General features: G+C 38.2%; 1 protein-coding gene across 8 annotated transcripts in view; it reads right to left on the reverse strand.

The window, feature by feature from the left end:
• The window catches only part of IQSEC1 (IQ motif and Sec7 domain ArfGEF 1), a 182,973-nt gene that overhangs the window by 41,399 nt on the left and 115,752 nt on the right, over positions 1–25,822 (reverse strand). For all 8 annotated transcript variants that reach the window (XR_006416684.1, XM_044451105.1, XM_044451104.1 and 5 more), the window contains 2 exons: positions 5,167–5,449; positions 1,422–2,686 (listed from right to left, as the gene is read on the reverse strand). Coding sequence is in view for 7 of the 8 variants with exons in the window: in XM_044451105.1 (XP_044307040.1) it covers positions 1,422–2,686; positions 5,167–5,449 (1,548 nt within the window). In the remaining variant the exon portion in view is untranslated. The remainder of the gene's footprint in view (positions 1–1,421; positions 2,687–5,166; positions 5,450–25,822) is intronic.

The following is a 25,822-nucleotide window of genomic DNA, read 5'->3' on the forward strand; positions in this document are numbered from 1 at the left end:
TCAGCTATACAGGCAACATGATTGCAGCTGTGCTAACACCATCAGTTCTGCTATGACTACAAAAGCAATTGCAACAGTTCTGAGCCATGTTAAAAGTGCCATGACTTTTGAATTTTGACAAGAAGCTACTGTAATAGCTCTCAGAAATCACATCATCTGTTTTTACATGGATCCCAGGTCATACAATCTCAAAATGCTAGGTATTCCCTGAAAATGTTGGCACGTTGGTGCTCAGGCAGGATGGACTCCACTATACTACATGGTACAGCAGAAGAGCAGAGTATGTCTTTATTTAGTTCCAACAGTATGCTAAGTCCTTTACGGAACACATTGAGACAACTGAAGGGTAAACAAGAATGTGCTAGTGAACAGAATTAAAACTGTCTTACTACCAGATCACGCAAGTTTGATTAGATCTTACTTTTGTACTAGTCTACTGCAAGGCTAAAAACATATGGATTTTTAAAAACCACTATTTATTACCTTCTGTCATCTGTACTGGTTCCATGCTATCTCAAGAAAAGAAATTATAAATTTAAATTAGGCAATGTTTATATCTTGTGTGACATAGAAAATAAAGTGGGACGTATAAAGTGAAATGGATATTCTGACCATTCCTGTATCTGAAATATTAATCTGGCTCAGACAAAACTGAATAAATTGAACGCCACGCTCAGTGTTAAAACCATTACACTCATATGGTAATAGCCAGTTTAAGAACTCAGTAGGGAAAGCACTGTGAGTTAGGTCTCAAGGATGTTAAAGCAGTCCCTGTGAAAAGCAAGTGATTTGTTTTGTCCTAAAGTATGTGCACATACAATGGGCGGTGCACGTTACTGTAGTAACTGCTAATACTATAAAAAGTATAATTGACTATTTTTCATAAGAAGTGCAGGATATAAATACAATCAGTCAATCAGTATCAATGGTGTGTGAGAACAGTAAAGCAGAGACAGATGGCATAAGTGACCTTCCTTTTTAATTTTTCTTATTGCTTTTTGATGCTACACATTGCCAGCTTCCATGAATAAGCTTTCCTTTCTTTTTGTGTCCTTCAAATTTCTGAATCAGGACCTTTTATTATTGAAAAATAGTGTTATGGGGTTGGAGAAAGAGAGAGAGAGAGAGGGAGAAAGAGGGACAGGGGGAGAGAGAGCACTTGCTCAACCAATATGTACAACATAAGAATACAAACAGTGACATGACAATTGTACAGGAGGAAGAGAAACAGGGAGTGTGAATATGCTGACTTCAGAAAAAAGATACACAAATGTCTGTGTTCATATTAACTTCTCAGTGGGACTGCAATCAGTATTAGTTATCCTACGATTTAGAGATAAATTACTTCTCTATGAAGAAAAAATAAGTAAACACTTCATAAACTCCATTAGAGGATACACCACAAAAAGTACTATACTCACTTATTAAAAAGATTCAGTCCAATCCTATAGTGACGTTTCCTGATGATGTCATTACTGAAGGCAGGAGAGTCCCAGCTATTACGAGTCTCTTTGTGGTATGTTTGCTTACTCAAGGTTTGTTCCCTTAGGCTGTCTCGAGAAGAAGATTCTGAGCTGCAATTTATTGTGTCATTGGAATTAGAAGTGCTATTGATGCTGTCATTGTCTCCATCAGAGTAATCAGACTCAGATTTGCTTTGCCTGTTTGCTGTGCCATTAATGGCTAAGTGGCTATCAATAGGCCTTGGTCTATGTCTAGTCTCCTGGTCTTCTCGGGATATTATCTTGGTAGGAATGCCATGTGAGATATGTTTTGGGCTACCTTGCTGACTAGTAATTCCTCGGTCATATGCATTCTGTCTTTTTAATGAACCTCTTTCTGAACGATCACTTAAGTCCACTGAACTGTCACTTGGTGGTTCTATGGTCAGTAAAGGCAGATGATCCATTCTCATTCTTTGCTCCTGGGATTCGAGTGAAGGGGTACTCCTGCAGCTTGTGTCAGTGTCTATCTTATGATCCTTGTGTGTCATGGACCAGTACTCTTGAGATGGGTTGATTGACCGAAGCCTTCGGTCAGATTCTGTGCTAGATGGCCTATCTACAGACTGGGAAAGGGGCAGTGGAGGGGATAGTTCTTCCTCATCAATATACAATGTAACATCACTATAAGATGCCGTCATTTCATCCAGTTTCCTATGATCCACAGTATGGCTTGTAGGTTTAGTTTGACCACAACTGTCCCTTTCTATTTCCCGACTTCTGACTTGATCAGATATCTGTACTTCATCAGAGTGCAGACTACGACAGTTTAGTGCATCATCAATAGACTCTGCAAGAGATTTTACTTGTCTTGAAAAAGCATCCTCCAGTTCTGTTATGGCATCAGCAAAATCAGTGGATGCAGCTGGAGATTTCATTGTAGCTGATTCACCAAGATCACTACATTCAGATTGGACAAGGGCTCCTAATTTTGATCCGTCATTTGTAACAGAAACTTGCTTCCCTTCAAAGTAGGAACTATGGACTTTCTCAGGTCCTTCAAACGAAAACTGCATTCTCATATTGGACAGTACAATTCGTCTTGACATACGATTTTCAGACATAGAACTTCTAAGCCGCTCAAAGTTTTTGTTCATCTGATACTGACGGAAAGCAGTCTGTATAGTACGAGCAGCATGCCTAGTTATGAGACGGCCTCCATATTTCCGTTCTAGCATTTCAACCTAAATAAATAAATACATACATACATAAATATTTTATAATATGCTGAAAGGCTTATTTCATGCCTACTGTGGTATGATATTGACCAATGAGAATATTACAACTGTCACAGAGGAAAAAAATCTGCTAGAAATTAATATCTACAAAGATTTTTGAGATGCCAATATACTAAGCATGTAAAGTAGATTGTATTTCAATGAAAATTAACTGTACATAAAATTAGATTATCCACTTAGAAGATACCTTTCACAATTGTCACAAATACATTTATGAAGTAGAGGGGGTATAACTTATCTCTCTATTAAATGTATTTTCAAATAAAAAATAATCAAACATGGAAGAAGTTTTAAAACATTGCCATCAAGCACTAAAGATCTAGAGAAGAATTAAATGAATGCTCAGGAACTTCATTAAATTAATATCAAATTGACTCTCTTTTACTATCTACTGACATTACTGGTTTTGTGCTACCAGGAAAGCATAACATGATCAACCTCAGGCTATGCACAAAGAGATCCAAAGACTTGGAGTATCCTGCTCAAAAGGGATCACTTTCATTTATACTGCTTTTCTTTCCTCACACTTAGTTTCTTGTGGAGATCTATTCCACTTCCAACAATCTTCTTCTATTCATTGATATATTTTTTTAAAAAAATAGTACTTAAGAGGTAGGGGGTTGATTCTGTGTACATAGATATGTAAAGGAACAATGGGATTAAGGTCTTTTTCTCAACTCTGTATGTTTATTTTATGACATTTTTGCTGTGAAGAGGCATATGATCTCTGCAGACACAAATTTCCAGTTTTGAGAACTGCAAAAGCAAACATCTGTGATAATATCTTCTAGACAGAAAATCTGCCCAATAATCTTACAAACACCTCTGGAAGAGAGAGTATGACACTATGAATGGGATTCATTTACCAACAAATTTAAATATTTCATGAATATACAGCCTCAGACTACATAATTAAAAATGAATCCTTATTGCATGATGGATAATATTTTGACTACAACGTATCATAAAAAGGAAACTATCTTTAGATATAGTTTTCTGCAAAAAACATTTTAATTTTTTAAAGCCAATTTAAAAATTCATTTTTTATTTTAAAAAAATCATTGTTTTTATCTAACCTGTCTGTGATTAATTTGAGCCTCACTGACTGTCAACTTTTCAATAGAAAGGTGGGACACTAAATAAATAGATAAATAAATACATAAATAAAAATTACCTTTAAAAACTATATATGAATTTGAAACATGTTCAGACACATTGGAATTCACATTGGATTTAGCCAGGTTGAGGGCCTTTTATAATGCTAGTTATAAATACTGATAATGCTAGTTATAATACTGAATTCATTATCCTTAAATTAAATTACAAATGTCTATCTGCAGTGTTATCAATGATATATGTTATAGATCAGTGTTTAATAAAATAAGAAATAGCAATATATTTGTCTTTGGAACATTATTCAATCAATTCCTTTCCAGTTTTTGTCCTTATGAATATATTTACTGATGATATTCAATAATCAAACTTACTCCCTCAAATTTTATTTCTGTTAAGTATTATAAAACTTGTCCATTTCATAGATGTCCCAAGGAAATTTAACAACTGTTGTTACAACCTATAATTCTATATTTTTCCCTAAGAAACTAGTGTTTATTTTTAATTATGAAAATTATTAGTGATGTTAATTGTATCCATTGCTCCTTATTTTTATCCATTAAATTTTTAGAAACATTTGATAAAGGCGATGTAAATGAGATACTAATATTAGAACATTAAGTTATTTGTGTATTGGTTATCCTTGATATATTTCAAAAATATGATTTTGATGTTTCATTCAAAGTTATTTAATTTAATTTAAGCATTTTTAAACTAGAATACTCATTGTTATCATTCCATTATATATTGCTTCCTATTAAGCATCACCAATATTCTAGTATGCTTAGTAAACCAAGCTGATTTTCAATTCATGGTAAAGAGATCATGACTATATTATAAACCCAAGTGGTTCTCTTCTTCTACTACAAGAATCTCTGCTTTCCTTCCATGGGGCAGTATTATATTTGCACACATTAATGCTAATTAGATAATACAGAAGCCATGGAAATAGTTTGTTTTGTATTAACCAAACACTCTTAGTTTTAAATGTCATATTCTTAAATTAAAATCCAGCATAATTTCACAAGTTAAACAATGAATCATATATACAAAATCCTAACACAGTTATTGGGAAGTCACTGGTTCTTTCCTTAAACAAAAAGGTTTTCTTTCTCTCTGTGTTTTTGCAATAATATTAACTGCTGTCTCCTGGAAACCACAACAGAGAAACCACAATACTATTCAAATGCTCAAAATTAGGTAACTAAGAATCTCATGAACAAATGTATTATTTCCAGGAATGTCTGTATAACGAGTCCATTTCTTTTCCCTAACAGTTTTGCCTGATTTATACAAGAATACAACTCAAATACCTGTTTATCTTGCAAGTCAGATGAGAGTTCATAGCTCTCCGAAAGGGACCTTGACCTTTTAATAGCTTCTTCTTCTGCTTGTTTCCTTAGTATGGATGTTGAGTGCTGAAGCTTTGGCCTTCGAGGCCTTTGCTGTCCAGGAGAGACAGAATAGAGCCCGTATGGAGAATGGTCGTAATGGTCTGGACTGATAGCAGAACTGTGAGTTATAGTTCCTTGATGATAGTTAGATGGACTATCCAATGACGTGCCAGTTTCACTTCCAGGAGCTTCTCCTTCAACACTAAATGAAAAGAGAAAGAATAGCAATGCAATTAAAATCTCAGTATATTAAGATTCATTCACAATTAATTGATACTGAATTCCTATTTGTACTGATCATTCATTATACTTTGTTGTTTAAGGAATCTGTAAATGATCAAATTCAACACCTATTGAAACATTTATAAAATGTAGGTATATTACAATGCAGCATGAAAAAGAAAATGAAAGCAGAGTTTATGTCTTTGTGGCAAGTAACAACAATTTTAGTAGTTAATATAATCCTTAGTAATCATTTCTGAGTAATGATACTGATGTGTCTCTAAAGAAAGATGTATTACATCATTCTAAAGAGAAACAGTCAGCTACTAATGTGTATTTCTTCAATAAAATTAACTGTGAAAAGAAAATTATTACTAAGAGCCAGTGTGATGTAGTAGTTAAAAGTGGGGGACAGGAGATCTTGGTTCTAGTTCCCACTCAAACTGGATGACTTTTGGCTAGTCACAGACTCTCAACCCATCCTACTTCACAGGGTTGTTGTTTTGAGGATAAGATTAAGAGGAATAGGAGAATTATACAAGCTGCCCTGACTCTCTTGAAAGAAAAAAAAGGTAGGATATAAATAATCCAAGTGCTAACCAGTCCCAACCCTGCTTAGCTTCCAAGATCAGATGAGATCTGTTTTTTAGGGTGTTATGGCCATAGCCAGATAGAAATATAATAAATAAACTTAATATTTAAATATGATTTTTCCTTTTCTTCTAAACATATGAGATTAATTCCTAAACAATCACATACTTCTTTTATGCAAAGGATTGTGCAGCTTTATAGAGAGAGAGTATTCTTATATAAGGTTCTTCCTCTTTCAAAAAGCAATGTACACAACTACATCCAACTACACATGTACACAAAGCACCTGCAATTTATTTGGTGACAACATCTATCAGCTATTTTGGACAAAGATGAAAGGCTGAAGCTAAATCTACCTACCCTCTGAACACTAAAGCGAATTATGTGTGTACACATGCAGCCTGGAAACAGCAATGGATCACCATTGAAGTGCTGCACCCATTTGTACACACAGGCCCTTATCTAATTTTAAATCAGCCCATGTACTCTATCTGGATCAGAAGTACATTCCCCTACCATTAACAAGTACTATTATTGTTATTATATGTACACATAGGCATATAATATATTCATTCAAGTTCAATATTTTAATATATAAATTTCATTAATTTTCTTTGATATGAATATCACTTTGTTGCCAAATTCCATTTTGACCAATAACCTGCTAATTTCAATATTATATAAAGTATTGAAAAATTATATTCTCTGCTTTCCTTTAGAACACCAACTTTTTCTTTTTTTCAATGTCCTTTCTGTCACCGTTCAGAATCAGGACCACTAGGAGTCTTTACCCTTGCAAAAGAACTCCCTTGTTTTGTTGCTGCAGTTTATTTTTCTCCTGGTACTTTCATATGGTTTATAACCATTTTATCTAAACACAAAGGTTCCTGCTATTGAAATTAAAAACTCTTGTTCCTGTTGCTATATGAATACTTCACCACTCCCTTCTGCAGTTCAAAGTACAAAACACTCTGCAGAAATACTAAGCGGTGGATTTCAATGTCAAAATGGACAAATACTGTGAAATATCCTCTGATTTTCTATAGGTATTTTCAAACATTCTATCATTACTGATGGTCAATTAAAGCCATTTCTACTTTGTCCTTACAGAGCCTCAAAGTAGTTTCCATGCCTACATTATGACTACTAGAATTTAATGAAGAACTAAAAATCTTTCATTAAAAATCAATTTGAATGGAAGTTGGAAATCTTTCTATTAAACAATACATAAGCATTTAAAAGAAAAAGAATCCCTCTTCTCATTGTTTTGTAAATGTTGAAATGATCAAATCTAATTATATAATTAATTGCCTTAATTATATATGACTGCTTATTCTTTCAGTCTTCTTTGAGAAAACTCCCTTAGTCTACTGTAATTCAAACTTTTCTTTCACTGTTCTGTACAATTTGCAATGTGTGCTTTTACACATTGAAGGCAGCCACTGAATTGTGTATCTAACAGATCTTATTTTGCTCAAAAACTCATTCTTTGTCTGACCTTTGTAACTGTTGGGAAATCGTTGTCTTTTACAGCATGCACAACGCATGAGATTTTTTCCCTTTTACTTTCTTTTTAACATATGAGTAAGCAATATCTGTATTACCTACCTAATTTCTTATCTCTCTTTTAAAAATTTGCAATTTAAATTAGCAAATGAAACACCTACTTCTAATTAACTCTTTAAAAGATGCAGTCACCACAACAAACTTTTTAATGAATGTGATTACTATACATACTGTACCTATTGTACTGTATGTGCAAGTGTATTTTTATTGCTTTATGTGTAATGGATATATTGAAGAAAACATCTTTTTCACAAAATGAACAGTGCATTATAAAAACACACAGGTTTTCTTACATCCCTGATTATGGGTAGTGACTTGGAACACTGGACTTTCACCAGCCTGTTGTTTAATGCTCACATTTTTAACATGCACACAGAAATTCTGTTCCTTTAAAGAAAGCTTCTCATCCTCAGTGTCCATGAAGAATAAAGAGGAAATTTCCTGCAGAGCAACATCCCTTTGATTAGACACTGTCCTGTCTTCAAAAACATAGGTCATTCAAAGTCTCCAGCTGAGAATGGATGGCAATATCCAACTCCAGTGCAAATTATATATTTGAAGCATTCTTTTAACATCTGAACCATCCTATTCTTCATACCCACTTTCCTCAACCAAGACACTGAAATCAGATAACCAAAGTAAAATCATATAACCTTTGGCCAAATTCAACACCCCTAATCTAGGGGGACCAAGACAGTTTCTGCTCTGAAATCAAGTGAAAAGGCAGACCTTAAAAGGTCTCTGATCAGTTTCATCTTGACACCCTGCTCCCAAATCTTCCTTCATTATCATAGGCACAAACTACCTTCCTTGATTTCTAAAGACTATGCTTGCTTGCAAGTAATCCAAATGTATTACATACTCTATCCACCATTTCCTTTCAATCAGGAATATATCAACTGAAGCAACATATTCGCAAACAAGATCAGAAAGACAAAGAGTCATCTAATCATGGAAGATGCATCTCCAACTGCCACAAATAACAACAAGTATAACCACTCTTTTCTGTTCAAACAAAGCCACCAATATGTAAACAGTGGCTGATTAAAAATAAAGCTTGTCAGATGATCCACCTTGTGAACTGAAGATGTGAGTACCATACATCCAGGCTACCAAACTGCCTATTGCATATGGGATAAATAAGTTAAATTATTCTCTCAAAAATAAATTTCTACTTGTTTAGGACCTGTTTCACACAATCACTGGCGCTTAAACCCACAGCCTGTTGTTTGAGGGTTATTTCCCCTTTGAACAAGCCATGCTGTCTGGGTTCAGATGACCCAACACACTGCACCCAGGCAGATAATTAGGCAAATGATGTCCAGGATTCACCTTCATTTAGAGAAGCCACCATAGCTTGCTTAAAACATGTTGATTATGCAAACCATGCCGGTAGTAAATATGTAAAAGAAGTTAAATGTTGCTCATAAGTCTAGTTTTTTTTCCCTACACACTAAACTGGGTTTAGATCTCATTTTCTGCCTGCTCTTCAGATTGGACTGATCTTCCTTCATGCTAGATCCTATAAATAATACCAAAAAGAGAAAAGAGCAGCTATTTTAAAATGCTATTTATTATGCATACTACTTACATTAGTGTAAGCAGGATACAAGCATCCATTCAATTTTAAAATAGCTCTAACATGCTATGTTTAAAGTATAACCGTGCATAAAGATCACTAATACAAAATTATATTCAAACTAATAAACTCAATGCTTTTCAGAGTTAAGTCACCCAAATCTGCAGCCCTCCAAGTCTGTTTCTTGGCAAATTTCAAAGTGCAGGTAATGATTTAGAAAGCCCTACATGACTGAGGACCAGTCTGCCTCAAAGAGTATTCTACCATATAAACTTGCGTGGACTAAAGAACTGCAAAGGACTTTTTCTCAGAGCTACCACCAAGAGGCATATTTGGTGGCAAAACAAGGAAAGGCCTTTTCAGTGGTGGCCCACAGGGTTCCTCCTAAAGGAGTCTAGATTAGTTCCTCCTCTGTGGCTGGGTGAAAGTGGGCTTCATGGCTGAGCATGGAATGGAATCTGGATCTCCTGAGCCTCAGTCCAACATTCTAGCTACTATACCATACTGGCTAAAACCCAGTTTTTATTGAGTTTTATTGCTGTTAACCAATTTCAGTAACATTATTTTGACAGAAAGGCAGGGAATGAATGAATGAAAATAAGAGGAAATTTGCAGGAATCAGATCAATGGTTTATTCTATCTGGCATCCTTCTTTTGGCTCTGGCAAACTATCTGCATCTAATTTCCTTAATTTCTTCCCTCCATTGTAGCTTCCCACACACCACATACCAGGCCTTTGAGGATGTCCCATCCTGAAAAGAGACTATTAGAGGGAGACAAGAGCTACAACGGGGAAAGAATGGACAAACAAGTCACACGTATGTAATCCTTAAATACAACCCAATGTGATTTGTAAAATGGCAGTGGAATGGTTATGAATCTCTATTTTAGTAATAGATAATAATTAGCTCCCTCCTAACTCAGCAGTTTATTGCATCAATGTAAGGCCTTTCCAAATGTTTAGGATCTTGTATTCTGCACTGAATTCCCTGCACTGTTCGGTTTCCTCCTGAATCAAAGCAGTTTCATACCATCCATACTTTAACAGAAATTACTGACCCTGACAGACACTGATGAGATGAGACTTCAAAAGAGAAATCTTAGCAGAGATAACAGATGCATACACATAATGCAAAAAACACACTTCTAAAGTCTTGAATGCTGCAGAAGCTTCAGCATTCAGTGAAAACAATTAAGGATGCAAGTTTAGACAGAAAAAAGTCCTACAGCTCCAGCTTGCTGAAGCCAGCAATGGCTTTTCTTCTGTCTAAACTTGCTAAGGATTTTGCCCTAAGCTTCTAAGGTTGGAAACGATATAAATCATGACCTATAATGTTGTATATAAACCCAAACACACAAATTTTGATCAAAAGGCAGGATTAGTACTGAAGAATAGTTGCTTGCTACCGTAGTTGAGGGCTACTATAAATAAATCTGATATAGAAGAGCACTAGCTCAAAATTAGAAGGTCTTTAGTGGCTCCACAACTTAGCACAAGATATGAAACAAGGCTTTTTAAAAAGGCAGGTATCATCAGAAAGAGATTAAAGCTATTTTTCATTCTGTTGCACATTTTTATCTGTTGGCTCCCCAGTAACAAAACCTGTTTTTTTTTTTTTTTAATCTAAGAGACATGATAGGAATTTTGTTACCGAGGCCTTAAATATCAAATCTCTGGACCTATAATCTTAATGTCTGGTATCCAAAAAGCTACCAGAGTGGACTTACCATACTGTATTGAACTAGAAAACATCAGAATCAAAGGAAGCGATACCCTATATATACTGGTGTATAAGGTGACTTGCATATGGTACCTTTCCTTAACTGTTGTGCGGCCGGGGTCATGGGCTGGATGAGGGCCAATAAATTGAGACTTAATCCAGAATAGAAGGAGGTCTGTTGGTGGGTAGTTCTACCTTCCAGATAAGTGATTTTAACCCTGTCCTGGATAGGGTGTGAAGTTTGGGACTGCTCCTTGATCCAGAACTGTCCCTGGAATCTCCGGTGGCAGTGGTGGTGAGCAGCACTTTCCTTCAGTTTCGGATGATCCATCAACTGCACCCTTACCTGGATAAGCACCGCTTAGCAATGGTGATCCATGCTCTAGTAACTTCCTAATTAGATTACTGGAACACGCTCTTTGTGGAGGTGCCTTTGAAGACAGTCCAGATACTTTGGTTGGTCCAGAATAGAGCTGCCACAATATTAATGGGGACTGGCAGGTACTCACATATAATGCCGGTCCTCTATAAATTACACTGGCTGCTGACTGAAATTTAAGGTGCTGGTGATGAATTATAAGGCCATAAATGGCTTGGGTCCTGGGTACCTGAAAAAGTGCCTTCTTCCCTATGTGCCCTCCTGCCTCTTGAAATCTGAGGAGCCCTCCTTGAAGATTAGGGGAATGGCAACCTGGGGAAGGGCCTTCTCTGTGGTGGTGCCCAATCTATGGAATACGCTCCCCAGAGTGTTTGCCTGGTGCCGACGTTTTATTCTTTTCAGCGTCAGGTGAAAACCTTTTTTATTTTCCCACTATTTTAATGTTTTTATTTTGATTGTTTGATGCTATGTTGTTCTGCTACATTATTGTTCTTTATTGTAAGCCATCCCAAGATGGCAAAGTGGTGGATGGGATATAAAAGTTTTAATAAATTAAAAAAAAAAAAACAAGGTCAATATTTTGGGCTGTTTTTCTGGTGTTTGTCATATGTTGGGAGAATGAGAAGATGACCCCCAATTTTTGCTTCACTATTTCCGGTTTGAAGGGTTGTCTTACACGCTGGTATACGGACTTGAGTACTGCACCCAAACTCTTTGGTTCTCTTACTAGTGTTTGACACTTCTTTACCCGTAGTGAGTCAAGTGTCTGCTTCCACTGAAGCAGCACTCCAGAACAGGGGTAAGTGACCATAGGCTAAAGGTCCATATGTGACAGTGTTCACTTGTTGTTCTATAATAATTGTATCATTTTAAAAGCATGGCTGTGGTTTAACTCTGCTTGCCAAAAGTGGACATCAAGATTCCAAGCAGTTCACAAACACTGAAAGAAAAAAACAAATCTACTGAATCATTTATGTGCCTAAATTTCTTGCTTTCTAAAATGTTTTGGATTTTCTCAAATATGATTCAGCTGTATGGATAAAACCTCTGCATGAGTTTGAACTAACTCTGTTCTTCGACCCTCTAAGGAAGATAGAAAATATTATGAAAGGAAGTCTAAACCAGAAAAAAAAATCTACAGTGAATGCTACAGTGTGCTATATTTGCCAACTAATGATTATACATAAAAAGTTTGGCCAATCCCTAGAGGCTTTCCTTTTCTTTAAAGTACTAGATGAGGTGTGAATTACTACCTTCAGTGGTGGAACTGGAATCCTTATACTTTACTATACAGACAACTGAAATAACAAGGTCCTTAAGAGCTCTCTATTCAGATTACAAGAGAAAAAGTAGTTAAAAAGTCCTTCTATCTGCAAAGTGACTGTGATAAACCCTCTGAGAAGGAAGCAAACCTTTTAAGATGTGCATAGCACTACAGTTCAAGTATGAGGCCAAAGGTCATGTAACTATAGAAGTTCCAGTCCAACGAACCCACCCTTATCCCATTTCCTTCCTCTTCAAATAAATGTATGTCAGAAAAAATGTACTATCAGAACATCATAAATCATCTTTACCAGACTTGTTTCAATGCTTCACTTACCTTTATAATTCAAATCATATGTATTTGAAAAGTTCCAATGTTAAAGGGTCTGGATATTTCAGGAATTTGTCATTCAAGTTATGAACAAGTTCCTAGAGAAAACCTGTTTTTTTTAAAAAATCCTTTGTATACAGCAACATCTGAGGGTGTTTATCTTAAAGATGAATAAAACAAAACCTCCATTGCTCATCATCTTTTGAAAAATCAAATATACGTTCCATTCTCAATTTCTCCTAAGTGACTGTTACTAGCTCTTCCCTCCCAGGAATCTATCAAAATCCTTAAAGTTATGCATCTAGATGCCCCCTTCCTAACACCATGCCACAAACTTTCTACTGCATATTACAGTCCCAAAGCTATCCTTTCCTAATTTCCCTTTAAGAATGACAGTATGTTCCCCACACACAGAGACTCACACAGATGCAGTTGCCAAACGGGCAAATGCTATTTTGGGATGCATTAGCAGAACTATTACTTCCAAATCATGAAAAGTAGTAGTTCCCCTATACTCCTCACTAGTCAGACCCCATCTGGAATACTGTGTCCAGTTCTGGGCACCAAAAATGATCCAGGGTTTGGAACACTGCCTGTGAGGAGAGGCTGAGAGAACTGGGCAAGTTCAGCATTGAGAAGACTGAGAGGGGACATGATATTCCTCTATAAGTACCTCAAAGGCTGTCACAAAGAAGAAGGTCAAGATCTCCTCTTGCTGATACCAATGTGCAGAACATGGAATAATCAAGTCAAGCTGCAACAACCCAGATTCACGCTGAACATCTGGAAATGCTTTCTCACTGTCAGAGCAATATGACAGTGGAACAAGCTGCCTAGAGAGGTGGTGAGCTCTCCCACACTGGAGACATTAAAAAAGAAACTGGTCAGCTATCTGAGTGGGATGGTGTAACTTGGTGTCCTGCAACAGCAGGGGCTGGGCCCGATGGCTTTCATGGCCCCTTCCAACTCTACTATTCTATCTAAGAGCTTTTCATTTGCAGACAGGGTGAGAGGCAGAATGAATGGGGCTTAATACTTAAAGCTATTTTCAAGTTGCTCTTCTCTCAGCCCACCAGGCAGGTATAGCCAAGAGAAAATTAAGCATTTGTGGAATGGTGGGAGATGGGTGGAAAAAATGATAGGAATACATGGGACCACCATTCCTGAAGTAAGATTTGTGAATTGGTGTTCTTTGCAAAGGGTGTTCTTTGTAACTTACATTGTCAGTGAAGCCTGCAGTAGCATTCTTCTTTATTCCAAGTTCTGGTATGTTAAACTTTTTAATATCCCCCAGCTGATTCAGATATTCTAAGCTCACTAAAATGCTCAGGAAGGAAGCCAAGATTTTTTTGAATTATCTTGCGCATATTGCCTGGACTGCATTCACAAAAAAGTCACTGTCTGCTCAGACTAAAGATGTTCCAGTCAAAAACTGTCAGTGTTTAGTCAAATACAAACCAAACATTTGTTCTAGCCCATCTGCCTTTAATGATGGTGCAGCAGTACTATAATACATAGAGTCAAAACTGATTTTGATACTGCATGCCATACAAATACAAGAATACTCCTAACAAATATTCATCTCTCCCACTATTCTACTAATGTTTCTAAACACTGACCTCTCACCTAGTGTAGTTCAAGGAAATCACTGTCAGAAAACACAATTGAAATATCTCTGAACAAACAGCATGTCAGCTGTAGAAGCAGCTGTTGTTATACTTAGAAGCTTCCAAGATGGCTGAATATGGAGGAAAAAGTGAGTTGTAGAAGGGAACGGAAAACACTGTAAATGAATCTAACTCTTTTCATTATATGGTATTAGCTTGATGCAGATCTTTAGCTGGTCACTACATAGTCATTACTTATCCTTCAACACATACATGGTTGTATTACCTGGTGCTTTCCATGAAATGCATCAGCCTAGAGAGAGGAACGCTGGGTGTTTTTAGGAATTTTCCTGGTTAGCAGTACCAACACATTTACTACGCTTTTCACACAGTAAGAACCAAACTTGTCAACATTCTGACAAGATGGAGAAAGGAATCACCCTTCGTATAATCTCAACTTAATGAATTCTAGCACAGTGGCTTGAGCACTTTTCATGCATGTGAGCTTTCTCAGAGAAGAGCTTTTTATTGCAATCAAGTTAGGGCACTAATTTCCTTTAACAAGAAAACATGTATAAATGAATTAGATCAGTAGGGAATTTCTATTAAAAAAAATCATGCAGTAACACTAATTTCCTATCAGAGAAATGCTTGAAATAGCACTGGCATGATCACATGACCACCAACCACCATATTATATGATTATATATTAATAATGTTGCACATGTTGGCAGGTGCAGATGCTCTGTACCAATGGCATAAATCATTGCCAATGGCTGAGACAAGAATAAAGTTATTTGAAGTGATGTGAAAAAACAACAGACTAAACATTACACTCAAATTATGCAGATCTCCTGTAGGGCCTCTTGTAGCTATTTCCCTGCATGTTATTTCCAAGTAGAAAGCTACTGCAGTATCTGAATACATGAGGTAATTTAAAAAAAAATTGTTCAAAGCAATAATTTTATCAATTAACTACTCTTCTTATGAGGACATCTAGTACCCATTCTATATGATGACTAAATTTCACTGTTATATATTATCAGAAAAGCATAGGTCAGCAAAAAGAATTATGGCCAGCTTTTCCTGCTTGCAAATGCAGTTGTTTAGCTGTTTGTCTCAAAGCCAAAAGCAGTAAATCTTCAAAGGCACACAACATACATAACCAGGATAACTATACACAGATAAGTATTTTAAATTAGAACAGTTTAAAGCCAAATCCCAACAAGATGCAATGCTTCTAAAAGATGACACAGCAAGGGAAGCGGATTTGTGGGGACTTTTAACATTTCAAATGCATTTGACTGCACATAGCTGAGGTTTTCAATTTTCTTCATTTGGAAACACAAGAATTTCCCTAAACAGAGAAACCAAAATTCCAGAGCAGAATATTTTCATATGACTGCAATGCAGTTTTAGCAAATCAGATGTACAAAGCAAAATTCATGGATTTCAACTTAACCTGAGCTTCAGTGAACAGTTGTCCAACAGAATCTTCACATGATAACATTAAAGATTAAATGTTGACTAAAATGACATGTGTGGTAGTTCCATTTATCAGGCTGGGTAAGAAAGATCTAGAAACAGTATGCTAAAAAGGACAAGTGGCTGTTCCTGCAACTTTTCATTTTTAGATGCATTGGTTCTTAGGTTTAAGTACTAAGAATACTCATCTAAAAACAGCTTAGTTGAGATTACCCTCAGATTCCAGGTGAGGCAGTGAAGGTTAAACAATTTAAAACTCTGTCCTCATCTAGCTCAAACTGTAAAGCTCTGACCAGTGCTTAACTGCTTTTATAAAACAGCCAATTAATAATAATCCTAGAGATGTTCAATATGTAAACATTATGTGTCATACTTCTATTTGTATTAATTCAATAAAATAGGGGATAACCATAAAATTTGTGCACCTTAGCAAGAACAGATATGAAACAATGCTATAAAATTTACTTCAGCAGCAAATTAATTTTTCTCTTTCTGTTGCTAAAAATTAACTGAAGAATAAATACATGAATATATTGTACTTGTAAAAAATAGTCTCCTCTCACATTATAAAAGTTACAGTCTGCATAGTTAGTAAAGATCAATAAAAATGTGTTACATAAAAGTCATTAATACTGTTGAAAGGTAAGATGAAAAGACCACAAATATGTAATTCAACAATTATGTGTTTTGGATACTTGTGCAAAGATAAAAATACTGGTTGTTATCTAAAGAAGCACACAATCAATATTATATGCCAAAGTAGTTTTTAAATTAATTTTTCCTCAAACATCAGCCTCCAATGCCACATGGCAAACCATTTATGAAACTAAAGGGATATTTAAAGGCGATTTGTGATAAGGCATGGACTGTATTTTTCTAATAAAAAGAGGTTATGAAGGTGACTTAAGATTTGACATATCTCATGGATTTAAAAAACTGGGCCTGTTTCACAAAGTAATGGGGAAGGGATCCTTCCTTAAGTCAATGCACTGCCTTCCTTCCTCTCACTCATCCATCCCCTCAACACCCTTTCTTTTGAGTATCTGAACTCAGACGAAGCAGCTAAAGAACTCCAGTCACAAAAACAGTGAAGGAAGAGATCTAACCCAGGGATCTAACCCAGGGAACTTTTCCACCAAGGGGCCAGTTGAAAGATGCCGGTGCTGGGCGTGGGCTGGAAAGGTGGTGCTGGCGGCGTGCGTGGGCCAGAGCGGGCACGGGGCAGAAGGCAAGCTGAGCTGAGGTGGGCACGCTCCGTGAGGCAGGCGCACGAGGCAGCGGCTTGCTCACCTGGAGATCGTTTTCTCTGAGCAAGCAAAACGCTGCCTCCTCACGTGTGGGGCGAGGTGGGCAGTGGCGGGTGCATGCGTGGGTGCAGATATGCGCATGGCAAGTCCAAATGGGCATGGCAGGCCGGATCCAGCTCCCAGTCATAGTTTGAGGACTCATGATCTAACCTCTCTTTCCCATTTCCCTCCAACTAGCTGGTAGCATACCAGTTGCCCTTAAGAAGTTCAGTCTTTCCTAGTGCTATTACACTTGTGCCACCAAAGTTGGTATTTGGCCTGCACATAGTACATTTTTCTGAAATCACTAAAGAATTAAAGATCTTATTAGGCATGCCATTAGTGCATTTGAAAAAGCATTTTGGAATCCAGCCCTGAAAAGAGCAACAATGAGCATCTGGGATGAAGAAGTGGTTGGCAGAATTAATTTTCAGAATTCATTACTATAAGATGTAGTTGTGGTTGCAACTAGCATAGATGGTTTCTGAAAAATGATGACTCCTACACTGAAATAGTTTGATTTGGTAAAGGAGAACATCATAAAAGCTCAGTATTAGTATAAAGAATTGCTCCTGAAGGAGGAATTTTGTTCTGAAATGCCCTTAAAACATATAAATCACTTTGAGAACACTTGCTGTACTGACTATTTCTATATTCAGTGTCTCTTCCCACTATTGGATTTTAAAAAATTAGACAACAGAAGTCATTATCTGTGAAAGCTAAATAAAGACAATATGCCCCCAGATACCAGAAATAAAGGACACCTATCTCTAGGATGGGTTGCTCTTTGACTCTCCCAGGCTACCTGATCCACCGATGATGGGAGACTTATGGCCTAAATTGATTTTTAGTGTAATCCAACAAGCCAATTTTTATAGCAAAAGTCTGCTCATCACAACACATCTGTATATACCACATAAGGGCCTTTTGTAAAGGAGGGATTCAGTTTGACAGGAAGTGATACTCCCTATCAATTTGTGGATTATTTGTTCGCCACAGATGCATCATTCCTTGAATGCAATGTGCCTTCCCAAAATAAAAAAGGCAAGGGGGGAGGATATACCTTTGCCCCATTTGTCACACAGTGTTCAACTTTAGCATTTACTGTGCTAACTACAATTTACTATTATTTGCAATGCAACTACAGCTGATTCATAGGACAATTAATCTATTTCCAACCCCAATAAAAAGGTGGAAATATTTGTTAATTGGTAAAATTGGCTCCTTTTCAATAAAAGAAGTATACACACAGAACTCAACTATGTGTTTTAGTCCAAGTATAAAGCATGCATTAATCACATAAGGTGTCATACAGCTGTCTAGAAGCAAAAAGTCCATAACACAGAGAAACAATGAGCAAAGTGCCAGTAATTTGGTAAATATCAAGCAATGATCACAACCGAGAAAGACAGAGGTAGAGAGGGGTACACCTTCAGAAGAGTTAAAATTATATTTTATGAGTCCCTTAAGCTGTAATGCTATATGTATCTAGAAGAAAGTTTCAATGAACTCAATGAGGCTTACTTCTGAGAATCACATTCTTAGCCACTATACTTACCAGGTCTCAGCTACAGACTCATTGAGCTACTGTACATGATGGGATAGAACAAACCACCAAGCTCTCACATGGTGCTGTGTGCTATTGTATTGGGCAGATGGTCAGATGGCCCTCAAATAGCCCTGTTTCTTTTAGGCTTCTATTTGGGAAATGTTATAATAATATCTAACACCCAAAGAATCTTGGGTGTTGGATCCACACAACAAGGCAAACCATAGCAAACCTGAAGCCCTGAAAATATAGTGCCTGTGGGTGACAGGGACAACGCTACAGCACCCACAGGATAATTAACCCATGCTAGACTGTCATGCCACAGGAACCAGGTCATTGGGCTGTCCTACCTGGGCAAGTTTTCCCTCAACAGTCCTTTCCCACTCACCAACAATGCAGAGATAAAAATAGTGGTCTAGCTTTCAAAGTAGCTAAATCTGTTCTTAAGATAGTATTGATTTGTTACAAAATGACCTAATAGCTGAAACTCTCTGGGCAGCTCATAACAGTTAGAACCATACAACATGTATAAAATATAACATGAACACTTAAAACTACATGACAACATTTTTAAACAAAACAAAGCCTAGCAGCAGTGCAAATACAGCCAGATTTAAAACAACTGAAAGATTAAAGATTGGAAAGATTAAAACACCTGGTAAAACAAATTCTTCATCTGGTGCTGAAAAGCATAATACAACATATGGCTATTGCTTTGAGTGCATAGGAAAAAAAGCACATCACTAGGAATTATTTTTACTATCACTTACCATTTAAAAGCAAAGGCCTTTCAACTCTTTCAGGGCATAGTTTTGTCTTGTACAGCTCATTTAGGTTCTGAGTGAAAGGCCTATGCTATTTCTTAATAACCTTTAGTTATTTAAATGAGCAGAACTATTTACTCTAAAGCACTTGCTTTTGTGGCAAGTGCAGCAGTTCACACACTCAGCATCTCCTGGACCTAAGACAAATGTTTTGGCTTATTTGAAGCTCAGAAAGCCCATGATCTCCATGTGCAGCTGAGGCAACGCTTGCTACAGCAGAATTATCTGTTCTCTCATACCAGCCAACACTGTATTACTACTTGACTGTGGACTTAACTGTTGTGTTAGCCTGTTAGAGTGGGAGGAAGCATCGGATGACATCTTTGTCCACAGAACATGCAATCTGTTGGCATTTAGTCTCTGTAAAAAGTTAAGCATAAGCTTCTAACTCTGTGGCTCTCTTAAGACCTTGACACCAATATCCTTTAAGTTGATACATTTAGCATACTTTAGAGAATTATTTCTTTAAACCTTAATTAAATGCTATTTAATGTTACATGTGCTGATGTGCCATTCAGACAATGCAATTACTTCAGGTTATAAATCAATAAAGTTGATAAATTTGCCACTTGATTCAATCTGAAAGTGTTTTTTTCTTCTGCTATCTGAAATGAATACTAATAAGGTACAGTAGAAACAGCTGGGAACAATTCTGAACAAACCATACAAGCCCTTCAAATACCCCTTTATTCACAGCCTGAAGGAAGTATAAATAAAACAGCAGACTAGAAACATACCAGTCCCTTCATGCAACAATAAACTTTGCAATGGATGAAGTCACATAGCTCAATAAAACTGTTTTACAAAAAATAGTCATTGCTATACAACTCATACATCTTGATCTTATGTATGCGAATTCCACTGAGGTAGGTGTGATTTGCTCACAAATAAGCAAGCATAAAATTGCTGACAGTCATATTCTATGTTAGCCTAGTTTAAGTCCCACCTGTTTCAATGGGTTTACTCTGTGTGGGACTAGCATTGTACAGCATTCACAGGGAATGATCCAATAGAGCACAGACATTTTTGTGAGGTTATAGGACATTTCATACAAAACAATCTGACCTCAGAGTGAAGCTGTGAGTGAAGCTCTGATCTCACTTCTTCTGCTATACCCCTTGAAAGTGGTGCTGAAAGCATTGCACTGTCTGCTCTCCAAGGTTAGAAAAATGACCCCAAAGAGCACTGGAAAGGGGCATTTGAAAAGGTAGGGCAGGGAAGAGACTGGCACATCCAGGGTACAAAGTACCCTGAAGCTGCTCAAGCCTCCTTCCCCTACTCTCTGAGAAACTGTTGCTGGACAGTAAAACACGGACTTCTAGCAAATATGCAGAGCAGGAGTGGGAGACCAACCCCTGTCTGCACAGGATGAGCTCAGTCTTCCATGTTTGGAGGCATACAGTCATCACCATAGGGTTGCACCCTAGACATAAACCTTTCAAGACATATGAAAGACAGAATATAATCATTTTCAAATATTTAATGTTTTTATGAAGAACTGTAGAAAAAACATAGTTTACTTTATACCCTCCTTAGAAGGAAAGATAAATCAAGCACTGCAGGGATTGACTCGTTAAATGTCAGTTTGCTTATTGCTGATATTATTATGATTATGATTATTATTTTGATTTTTAACCTGTTGCATTAGCCACATGGTTCCCTGGGTGGGTTATGGAAAATAAACCATAAATACTATATAACATACAGTATAAAAACAGAGATTACAAATTTTACTGTGCTCAAATATGATAGAATATTTCATAAAGCCAAGAATGACACTTCATATGTGGCAGTTTACTTCTTTTTATTATATGAGAGCAGGAGTTCAGGCTACTTTCCTTGAGCTCTGCAGCAATCATGCACAAAACTAGTAGTACAGGCAGTTCCTGAGTTATGAATTCTGTTCCTGAGAACACTGAATTTGTATGTAAGTCAGATCACATATATATGGGTTGTATTTAGAATGACCAAGCCAAATGTTTGTCTTATGTATATAGTTTCTCTTTCTATGCATATAAAACACTTAAGAAACAGTTCCATATACACTAAAACATCTCAAATACAATACAGTACTGTAATACAAATTACAGAAGTCAATGCTAACCACACGTGACCTGAAACACACTGGCTTGGGCAAGCTTAAAGCCACATAACATTTTCATAAGCATAACAAAGCAGTTCCCACATTCATTTTAACATCTGTTGCATCAAATTCCAGAAGGAGGCCCTTTCAAAAAAGCTTTGGGCTTTATCAGGTGTGATCCTGAGAAGGTGGTGACATCGTGAGTTCATGACTGCTCTCTCTTTCTTTCTTTATATAATTTGTTTTTAGATATATGGCATTACTGGAGGGAGAACAAAAATACTGAAAGAACATGATGAGTAGGATGTATATGCAATTCCCTACAGGAAACCCTCAAGGTAACATTGCCCTCAAATACTACTCTTTAAATTACCTCTCTATTATTCTAAAAGTGAAGGAGCATACTTAGGTAACCAGAGGTATGATGGGTTAAACTTTGTTTAACCTCACACTTTGCGCTTCCAGTATCCAAGCTGCCGCCATAACTTTACTTGTTTCCAGAGAACTCAATAAAAGTCACTAAGATTCAAGATACGAGTAGTTTCTCCCTTACAGTGTCCCCTTGAGTTCTATCGTTTGGTCAATCTAGTGTGGGAAAGAATACTCATGGAGTTCTTAGTGTTGCTAATAAAAATATACAGTTAAACAAATTAGGCTGTGTGCCATGACTGACTATTGGTTTCCATGTATCATTCTGCAGAACATTTTGAACACTGTTTATGTACTTTTTGAGAACTAGAGCAAATACTAATACATTAATAACCAGAAATTTAAATTAGTCATGGTTACTATTCCAGTAAGAGGGGTGCGTGCAATACAGTATGTGTGTAACTTTTCTTCCTATTCAGAGAAAATTGTTTTCATTCCAGAGAAAACACAGTGAAGTTATAGTTAGCTTTTAGCAGCTAGAAGAATGTCATTGCATGCTGAACAGCATCACAGAAAACCCTTTTTCCTAGTATAATCTAAAGTAAAACGAACTGATTGCTCAAGTACTCTCTCGTTAAGTGTTATTGCCACAAATGGAGAAAAATCCTCTGAAACTTACGTCACACTGTTTCGCAATCATTGTATTTTTTCATGAAAAAGAAAGGGCAGGGTCACTGTACAGCAGTAACAACAAAGGCAGGTTGCTTACCTGTAATTGATGTTCTTCGAGTGGCCATCTGTGCAGTCACACATATGGGTGCTGTGCCTGTGCAGTGCCTAGGCCAGAAGATTAAAAAGCTAACGGTTTTTGGCGGGAAAACTCCGCTCCCCTCCCCCTTCGTGGTATAAATAGAGCAGAGTGTCCGCCATTTTATTCAGTCTTGAAGACCGAACGTTCGCCCTCTACAGGTTAAGAATAAAATTAGTTGCAAACAGCATTGAGCCCCAACGGTACCAATGCAAAGTATAGTACGGTACCGAGAACAATATCCACTCACTGGCATATACCATTGGTACCGATGCAAATTACAGCGTGGTACCGAGGCAGTATGTACTGATGGACACTGAGTGGGGCCGGTGGGTGGGTGGGTTGTGTGACTGCACAGATGGCCACTCGAAGAACATCAGTTACAGGTAAGCAACCTGCCTTTCTTCGTCGTGGCCTCTGTGCATCACACATACGGGTGATTAGCAAGCTTACCCAACTCGGAGGAGGGAGGTGTCATCAGCGAAGAACGGACAAAAGAACAGCTCTGCCGAAAGAGCAGTCCTGCCTGGCGCGCACATCAAGCCGATAGTGCTTGGTGAAAGTGCATGGCCCTGACCACGTTGCAGCTTTACAGGTATCTTGGAGCGGGACCCCAGTGGCAAAGGTGGACGAAGTCACAACAGTTCGTGTGGAGTGACCCCTGGGGGTAACAGATAAGTCTATTTTTGATAGTTGATAGGCGAGGACAATAGTCTGGGTGATCCAGTGTGACAGCCTTTGAGGTGTGACTGGGAGTCCTTTGTCATGTTCGGAGTACTTAACAAAGAGTCTGTTCGTACGACGAATGGATTCCGTACAGGAGCGATAGAAAGCCAGGCAGCAGCGAACATCAAGGGTATGTAGAGCCCGCTCTATTGGATTCGACGGCGCTGGAAAGAAGGCTGGCAGAACGATATCTTGACTCAAGTGGAATGGTGTAGCCCCTTTAGGAAGAATCCATACGAAGAACGACCTTTTCCTTATGGAAATTAAGATATGGAGGGTCTATGCGGAAAGCAGAAAGTTCGCTTGCTCTCCGAGCTGATGTCACCGCTATGAGGAAAGCTGTTTTCCAGGACACCAAGCGTAGGTTGCCAGTCGCCAGTGGCTCAAACGGAGATTTGGTAAGTGCTTGGAGTACGACCGAAAGGCTCCAGGTTGGCATAGGCGGGTGAATAGAAGGGTGTAGGTTCTGTAACCCCCGAAGGAAACGTCGAAGTAGAGGTTGAGAGAAAACTGAAATCCCTTGAAGTGCACCATGATAGTGTGAAATAGTGGCTACATAAACTTTAATGGATGACGGTTTCAGTCCCAAATGATAAAGTTTCAAGAGAAATTGTAAAATATTGTCAATTGAGGCCATTCCAGGAGAAAAAGAATGGCGTTCTGCAAAGGAGGAGAATCTCTTCCATTTAGCCGCATAAGAGCAACAAGTGGACGGTCTTAGAGCAGATGTGAGAATTGCCTGAATTTCCTGGTCAACAGTCACTGGTAGCGAAGCAGTAGTCGTCGAAACCGACCTAGGGGCCGTCGGTACAGTGGAGTGAATACATTCCGGTAGAGGTTCGGATGTCGTCGGTACCGACGCAGCAGAATGACTCAAGTGATCCGCCATGCTGTCAACCTCAAGGCAGTCAGATCCGGATGTCGAATCACTCTGTTCTGCTGCGTTAATAGCTGAGGAATAGACGGGAGGCAAAGAAACGTCCCTTTGGATAGACGAAGAAGGGTGGCGACCCACGGCTGTCTCGGCCACCATGGAGTTATTATTATTCCTGTGGCATTCTCTTGAGATATCTTCGCTATCACTTTTGTTAGAAGTGGAATTGGAGGAAACGCATAAAAGGCTATGTTGTCCCAGGGGATTATAAGGGCATCTCCCATAGATCCCGATCCTATGCCTGCCCTGGAACAGTATAGGGCACACACTCTGTTGTCGCAAGTGGCGAACAAGTCCAAGTCCGGATAGCCCCACAAATGGAAGAGGTTGTGGCATATTTGTCTGTCCATCTCCCATTCGTGCGTTGTTGACATATGTCTGCTCAACATGTCTGCTTCAGTGTTGTCGGTCCCTGCGAGGTGGACTGCTAGAAGCATAATGTCCCTCGGTATGCACCAGTCCCAAATGGCCATCGAGAGACGTGCTAAAGGTGGCGATTTTGTGCCGCCCTGTTTGTTGATGTAGAAAACAGCCGGTATGTTGTCCGATGCAATCTGGACAACTTGTTGGCATACGACAGTCTCGAAAGCCCTTAGGGCGTTGAAAATCGCCAGTAGTTCGAGGACGTTGATGTGCTTCCTTGCTTCCCGTCGGTTCCAAGTTCCCTGAACCCGAAGGTCCGCACATGTTGCGCCCCATCCCAGTAGCGACGCGTCTGTATACAGGGTCTTCGTTGGATGAGGTGTTCGGAACGGGACACCGAAAGACAGGTTGCTCGGAATGGTCCACCAAATTAGAGTGTTGAGTATCACAGACAGAATCCGGATCAGTTTGTTGGGAGAATCTCACTGTGGGCAAAATGACGTGTTGAAAAACAGCTGCATGGTCCACATCCGTAGTCTGGCATACAGGACAATGGCAACTGTAGCAGCCATGTGCCCCAGCAGTCTCTGAATGGATATAGCCAGAACCATTCCTAGCGTTCGGATTCGATGGATGTGGGCACATAAGGTAGTGTGACGGTCTGGAGGGAGGAAAGCTCTTTCCCGTGTGGAGTCGAGACGTGCCCCGATAAAGTCGATGACCTGCGTGGGAATAAGGGACGATTTTTTGTGGTTAATACATAGTCCAAGATCATCGAGCAAGGCGCAGGTCATGTGTATTGCAGACAGAAGCCCTTGTTTAGTTTGGGAGACAATTAGCAGTTGTCTAAATATGGGTATATTTGCACTCCTCTTGTCCGTAAGTGCGC

Source organism: Varanus komodoensis, unplaced genomic scaffold (genome assembly GCF_004798865.1).
Source record: "Varanus komodoensis strain SLA01 unplaced genomic scaffold, ASM479886v1 scaffold6_2, whole genome shotgun sequence".
NCBI classification, from domain to species: Eukaryota; Metazoa; Chordata; class Lepidosauria; order Squamata; family Varanidae; genus Varanus; species Varanus komodoensis.